Source organism: Salmo salar, chromosome ssa07 (assembly GCF_905237065.1).
Source record: "Salmo salar chromosome ssa07, Ssal_v3.1, whole genome shotgun sequence".
In the NCBI taxonomy this organism is placed as follows: Eukaryota; Metazoa; Chordata; class Actinopteri; order Salmoniformes; family Salmonidae; genus Salmo; species Salmo salar.
In genome coordinates this window covers 45,896,308-45,903,225 of record NC_059448.1, presented here as the reverse complement: position 1 = coordinate 45,903,225, position 6,918 = coordinate 45,896,308, and the positions used below count along the sequence as shown (strand labels likewise).

General features: G+C 39.7%; 1 protein-coding gene across 1 annotated transcript; it reads left to right on the top strand.

The window, feature by feature from the left end:
• Nucleotides 1-669: 669 nt before the first annotated feature.
• Nucleotides 670-1,878, top strand: LOC106609464 (fibroblast growth factor 23-like). The gene is made up of 3 exons (XM_014208328.1): nucleotides 670-904; nucleotides 1,009-1,112; nucleotides 1,438-1,878. The coding sequence occupies exons 1-3, from the start codon at nucleotides 670-672 to the stop codon at nucleotides 1,876-1,878; spliced, it is 780 nt and encodes a 259-aa protein (XP_014063803.1).
• Nucleotides 1,879-6,918: the final 5,040 nt, after the last annotated feature.

The window sequence follows — 6,918 nt, the reverse complement described above, 5'->3', positions numbered from 1 at the left end:
TCTAAGTCTAAGATGTTGTCTTATCATTTAATTCAAACAGATTGTACCATAATGTTCCATTACTATCATAAGATTCAGTTTTCAAAACATTAGAATGGTGTTGGGAATAGGTTGTATAGATTAGGGACAGGAAACCTTGGACATTGGTTGTATAGATTATCTATAGACTTATAAAATGGGTAAAACTGGATTCAATAAAGGTTATCCTTGACTCATTGTTTTTTTCTATATCTCAAAAACATATATATGTAATTAAAATATGCTTACTGGACAGAGGGGTATATTTCACACACTGAGATGACAAACGGTACGTGAGTCCAAGGATCCTGATTATGAACGTTTTTTTGCGTGAAAAAAAAGACGTCACTTTTGTACAGACATTGCTCAAGGAGACTACTACGTTATTTGGTGACCAATACCTCTAGACAAACATTCAGGTGGAGATGCACCCCCTTCCTTCCGCCGAAAGAAAGACCCACATCTGCGTTGGGGGCGAGCGCAGCGTAGGCTAAAGGATGTGAGCAGGAGTGGCATTTGGGTCCCTTTAAATAGAACCGTCCTCGAACTTTGGACCATCAGATCAGCTGAAGTTTGCAAACAGTTTGCTGCAGAACTCACAGCTACATCCGAAATCTCTGTGATATATGTTCAGTGTTCTTTGGGGAAAAGATGGAAATAACCAAGACATCTGGGATGAGGGACGTCGTCCTTGTGTTCTTACTGGCTGTTCTTCAGGGATTTCGACTTGTGGACGCTCTTCCAAACCCATCCCCTCTCCTGGGATCCAACTGGGGGAATCCGAGAAGATACGTACACCTGCAGACGTCTTCAGACGTGAACAACTTCTACCTTGAGATCAGTTTAAATGGCCACGTGTGCAAAACTACACTTCGAAGCTCATACAGTAAGTTCTTATTACTTTTGGCCTTTTGTTTTGAATGAAATTTGGTTTTACGTTTTTGTATTTAATCTGCTTCTATAGTCTAACACAATACATTTTGTCAACAGGTGTGATTTTATTGAAGGCGGAAACAAGAGAGCGCGTGGCGATACTTGGAGTCAAAAGTAACCGCTACCTGTGCATGGATGCCCTGGGAAACCCTTTCAGCTCTGTAAGTAAATGCCCATTTTCATTATACATTAAACTGAAATACATGTTTTCTTAACATTGAGAATAAAACTCGTGAGATAATTGAATGGCACTTTTCCCTCATTTGAACCCTTTCTGACACAAACCAAAAAATGCGCTTTTACGCACGGATTTCAGACCACTTTTATCCAAACATACAGCCTATATCTTGTTCTTTTTTGTTTTGGTTTACATTGGTCGAAGTATTCTTGTGTTTAGCACTCAAGCAACACTTAAACAATTAAGTTAATGGATATACGTTTCTAAGTTGCGTTTTTACGCAAATGTATGAATGTATCTGTTTACAGACCGTTTGCCACAAGGAAGACTGTCTTTTTAACCACAAGCTATTGGAAAACCACCGCGATGTGTACTACTCTTGCAGAACTGGTATTCTGCTCAACTTGGAAGGGATAAAGCAAGTGTACACTGTGGGTCAGAATATACCGCAAACCTCCCTTTTCCTGTCGGAGAAGAACACCGTGCCGCTGGAGCGCCTCTTGCACCGGGAGAAGAGGAACCGGGTGGTTGACCCTTCTGACCCGTACAACATGCTGGGACAAACGGAGGAGGATGAGGACTCCCGGGCTATGCCGGAGCTGGATGACACCTTGGACCAGGAGGCTGAACTCCCCGAGGGACGCAACATCTCCAGGGAGACCCCCCATTCTCCCTCCGACGACCCGTGGAACGTGCATTCCCTAAACCCCCCTCCCAGCCCCCGTATCATGAATGCAATGGTGGGATAAGGGGACAGGACGCTTGCCGTTGTACACCTTGGTTTAAGAATATAAATTGTGTGCGCGTTCACGTTGGGTCTTTTCCAGCTGGTCTGGAAACAAACCCCAACTATTACACTTGTGAAAGTCTGACCGTGACAGGTTTATTAGAGCATATTAGTCATTTGTATATAGTCATTAGATGGAACGTTGTATGTTGATCATTTTTCACTATAGCACAGTAGCTAGTGATTATGTAACTATTGGTTTCCGTGCTTTTTAATTCTATGACGCAAATTCTGCACTTGAGTGTGCTCTGTTTACGGGATGGATTCTTATGAGAATCATGCTGAAACCCGAAATATTTGTGCGTCTTGTTTGAAGAAAAAAAGGGAGTTGAGCTGAAGTCACTTTATTAAATGTTTTACAATGTAAGAAGCCTTCAAAAAAATCGTTGGTTATCAAATCAAATGAAGCTTTATTTATACAGCACATTTCAGACATAGAATGCAACACAATGTGCTTTACAGGGGAAAAAAGTGTAAAAACTATGAAAATAGAAGCTGAAATATTTACTAAACAATAAGCATAAGATAAAAAACAAAAGAATGACACAAACTGAACAACAAAAAAAGACCCAAAGGAAAAGCAAAGCTAAAAAGATGTTTTAAGATCTCTTTTAAATATGTCCACAATTTCACCACCCCTCAGGTTGTCTGGCATGCCTCTCCATGCTTCTTGGTCCTTGGCTTTGGGATAGTTAAAAGGCCAGTGCCATTGGACCTGAGGGACCTAACATAAAAGCATGTCTAACATGTATTGAGGTCCACAATCGTGGATAGATTTAAAAACCAATAGAATAATCTTAAAATGAATTCTTAAACTCACAGGCAGCCAGTGCAGAGATCTTAAAACTAGTGCAATGTGTGCTCTCCGTCTATTCTTGGTCAGTACCCGTGCTGCAGCATTCCTTATGTTTTGCAGTTGACCAATGGCTTTCTTGAGTAGACCAGTCAGGAGAGCATTACAGTAGTCGAGCCTGCTTGTAATAAAAGCATGGATGAGTCTCTCAGTATCATCCTGAGCGAGAAACCGCTGCACCTTGGCAATGTTTCTCACATGGTAAAAAGCTATTTTGGTCACATTCCTAATGTTTGATTTGAAATTTAGTTCAGAATCTGAAATAACACCTATATTTTTTTTTACCTGGTGTTTTATCTTTATTGCCCGTGAATTCAAATGTGTGGCTAGATTCTATCTCTGGGCTTTGGCTCAAACAATAAGTACCGCATTCTTGTCTTGATTTAGCTGGAGGAAGTTGTGAGCCAACCAAGTATTTAAATCAATAATAAAGTGGAATAATTTATCCGTGGAGCTAAAATACTCTGGTGACACAGAAATGTAAATTTGTGTATTGTCTGCGTAGCAGTGACAATCATTCCTGTGCTTTCTGATAACGCTGCCAAGGGGTAACATATATAAACAGAACAGTACCAGACCCAAAATCGAACACTGTGGAACCACATGATATGTATTTTCTCTGAGTTCTGTTCACCAATGGTGACAGAGAACTCTTGACCGGTTAAATAGGTCCTAAACCAATTTAGAACTGGACCGGAGAGGTCAACCCACCTCTCCAGTCTGTCCAGAAGGACATCATGGTCAACAGTGTCAAACGCAGCACTTAAATCTAAGAGTACAAGGACAGATTGTGATGATGAAACTTAAACATATTCCATATAAAATTAGGCCTACTACAATGTTGGATATGCCAGTACGCCTACATGTTCTTGGCCATTTAATTGCAGTGAGACATTTCATTTAAAACGTGAATGAATGGTAGGCCTACACCCTACAGGGTATCAGAACACATAGAAAGGATAGGTTGGTGATAGGTGCTGGCCAGCAAAAGCAAGCAACAAAGCCAATCCCAATAAAGTTGAAAGAAAGTATTTATTTATTTAAATCTATTCATTTATTGTTATTTCTAGTATTTATATGGATGCTTAACTGTTAGCCTTTGATGGGATATAGCTTCCGTTTCCCCAGAAAACCAGATGTGGAGACTCAGCTCAGGCATTTCTTTTGTGGCTGCTACATTAGGCTAGTTGTGAGAAGTATTGGTGACATTTATCTTGAAAAAAATGTTGTTGTTTTTTGTTTTTTTGTGTATTTATTTTATTATATTTTAGATAAATATTTTAGTAGTTAAAGATGAAACACTGTATACCTGAAATCCCCATGATGTCACAATAGCAAGCAAATGCAGTTCTGGGTGGAGAAAGAGGCGTACTCTGTGTTGTTTCTGAATCGTCTGAATTGAGTTGATATTGACAGTAATTTACAACGTAGGGACTTTGTAATGATATAAATTACAATAAATCCCATATTCAGCAATATAAGATTTTCATGTGTTATTTTGCTTATGTTTAGAGCTGGCAAGAAAGGTATTTCCTTGTACTTGTGTATTTTACATTAAAACTTGAAACTGTGTGTGACTGTTTGAAAGGTTAGCAATCACACCAGTTGGCATAAAGTTGGCTAAATCAAATCAAATTCTATTGGTCACATACACATGGTTAGCAGATGTTAATGCGAGTGTAGCGAAATGCTTGTGCTTCTAGTTCCGACCATGCAGTAATAGAATTTGAGGCCGGCTACAATCAAACAAAAATAAATTAGACGTCAATTCACCATATTCTCTATCATTGACTACTTCAATGTCTAACTTACTTGCTTATAGGACTTTGCATGCGATGCCCTGATATATTTAGTGCTCTAATCTCTGTGTTTTTGTCATTTGTTATAGGCTGTTTTTAAGGACACGTAAATGTGGCTCATATTGGCCAACATCCCTCATTTATTGATGGCGCTGGCTACGCCAGGTTGGATCTGATTGCATATGGATGTCCATTATATTCATCAAATGTTTGGTAAATTAAAATCTCCTCAGTCATGTGGTCCGGCGTCAAATTCTCCTACAGGAAACTATTGAAGTAATTTAGAATATTCACATGAAAATCTGTTACCAACTGGATGGAAACCAGGCTATAGACACCCTAAAGACTCTGGCAAGTGTGCTAGTCAAGTGTCACTTTGATTATATCTGCACATCATGGTTCACCAGCAGCCCCAAACATCTAAAGAACAAGCTAATAGCCAAACAAGCTTGTAAGAATTGTACTTAAACTCCCCCCTCATACTCATCCGGAGGTTGAGCATTTTGCATCTCTATCTCTGTAATGTGTCTGTATCTATGCACACTGAACAAAAATATAAATGCAACATATAAAATGTTTCATGAGGTGAAATAAAAGATCCCAGACATTTTCCATGCGCATAAAAAGCTTATTTCTCTCAAATTTTGTGCACCAATTTCTTTACATCCCTGTTAGTGAGCATTTCTCTTTTGCCAAGATAATCCATCCACCTGACATATCAATCCACCTGTGGCATATCAAGAAGCGGTTTAAACAGCACGATCATTACACAGGTGCACCTTGTGCTGGGGGCAATACAATGTGCAGTTTTGTCACACAACACAATGCCACAGATGTCTCAAGTTTTGAGGGATCGTGCAATTGGCATGCTGACTGCAGGAATGTCCACCAGAGCTGTTGCCAGAATTTAATTGTAATTTCTCTACCATAAGCCGCCTCTAACGTAATTATAAAGAATTCGACAGTATGTCCAACCGGCCTAACAACCGCGTCCTTTGTAGGAAGCAACCACGTCCCCATTGATGACTAGAAATGAGCTTTAAATTACTAGAAAACAATATGAACAAATTTGTCCACATGGCTACATGTTTTGATCTTAAAACAAGCGCATCTAGACCACTCATGATGGAAACACAATCCAGTTCAAGGTGAACAGCACAGATCCATATATGGCAATGGTCTATTTGCATAACAAATATCAGCTGCTCTGCTCTGAAAATGTATTGAAAATGTATTGAAGTTCATTCTCGTGCTTCTCTGCACAGGCTGATATTTCTTCTGTGCGGCAGTCCCGGGGAGCTGTGAGGCCATGCATGTGCACAGCTTAGAGGGAACATTGCCCACCAGTCCCACACTGGTTGGCCCAAGTCACAAAAGTTGAAAGATATTCCCCCAAGGAAAGTCCCTACTCCCTACCCTTCAACAGGGTGACTGTTGTACAAGGTCAATAATATGCGCAACGTCATTCACTACAACAGTGAGTCAGCTTTCATGTAGTATGACACTGTTAGCATTTCCCATGTGCCCGTAGTGAAATGGGACATTGAGCATGAGGATGGAGTCGTGTGGGCGAACGGTTTTCTGATGTCAGTGTTGTGGTGGTGGGGTTATGGTATGGGCGTTGATATCCACGTTTATTAACACTGAGTCGCTACAGTTATTGTTATTTGTGGTCATAAACATTATTTTGAGGTAATTCTATGAGGGGGGAGGGTGTTCCATTTTTTTTAAGTATAAGGGGAGGGTCATGTGGAAATATTTGTAACTTTGCATTTGCATTTTTTTATGACACCTTGGGTTGGACCAGCCCCTCCCCCCTAGTACATTTCGATCTGTCCTTTAAGAAGCCTAACGTTACCATTACTCCTTAAAGTCCAATAACCTTATGTTATTTTCAGCGGTAGACTGGCTCTGGCAGCCCAAAACAGCCAAATACTCCATCAAAACATGAATCGATTTTCAATTGCGATATGTCCCCCCTTGTTCATTCAATGTAATCTATCAATGGTTAAGCTGACCTCATGATGCTGGTTGAGAGAATGCCAAGAGTGTTCAAAGCTATTATCAAGGTAAAGGGTGGATACTTTGAAGAATCTAAAATCGAAAATATTTTTTGATTTGTTTAACACTTTTTTGGTTACTACATGATTCCATATGTGTTATTTCATAGTTTTGATGTCTTCACTATTATTCTACAATGTAGAAAATAGTAAAATAAAGAAAAACCCTTGAACGAGTAGGTGTGTCAAAGTTTTGACTGGTACTGTATGTTCATATATAATTACCTAATTAATACCTCTGGTCCCTGCACCGGTGAAGCGTTACATGAGTACAAATCACTTGATGAATA

What these genes read in the sequence shown, in the direction of transcription:
- LOC106609464 (XM_014208328.1), top strand. Translation starts at nt 670, where the DNA reads ATGGAAATAACCAAGACATCTGGGATGAGGGACGTCGTCCTTGTGTTC. An exon ending in TACACTTCGAAGCTCATACA is followed by an intron (nt 905 to 1,008) that starts GTAAGTTCTTAT and finishes TTTTGTCAACAG; the next exon opens with GTGTGATTTTATTGAAGGCG. An exon ending in TGGGAAACCCTTTCAGCTCT is followed by an intron (nt 1,113 to 1,437) that starts GTAAGTAAATGC and finishes ATCTGTTTACAG; the next exon opens with ACCGTTTGCCACAAGGAAGA.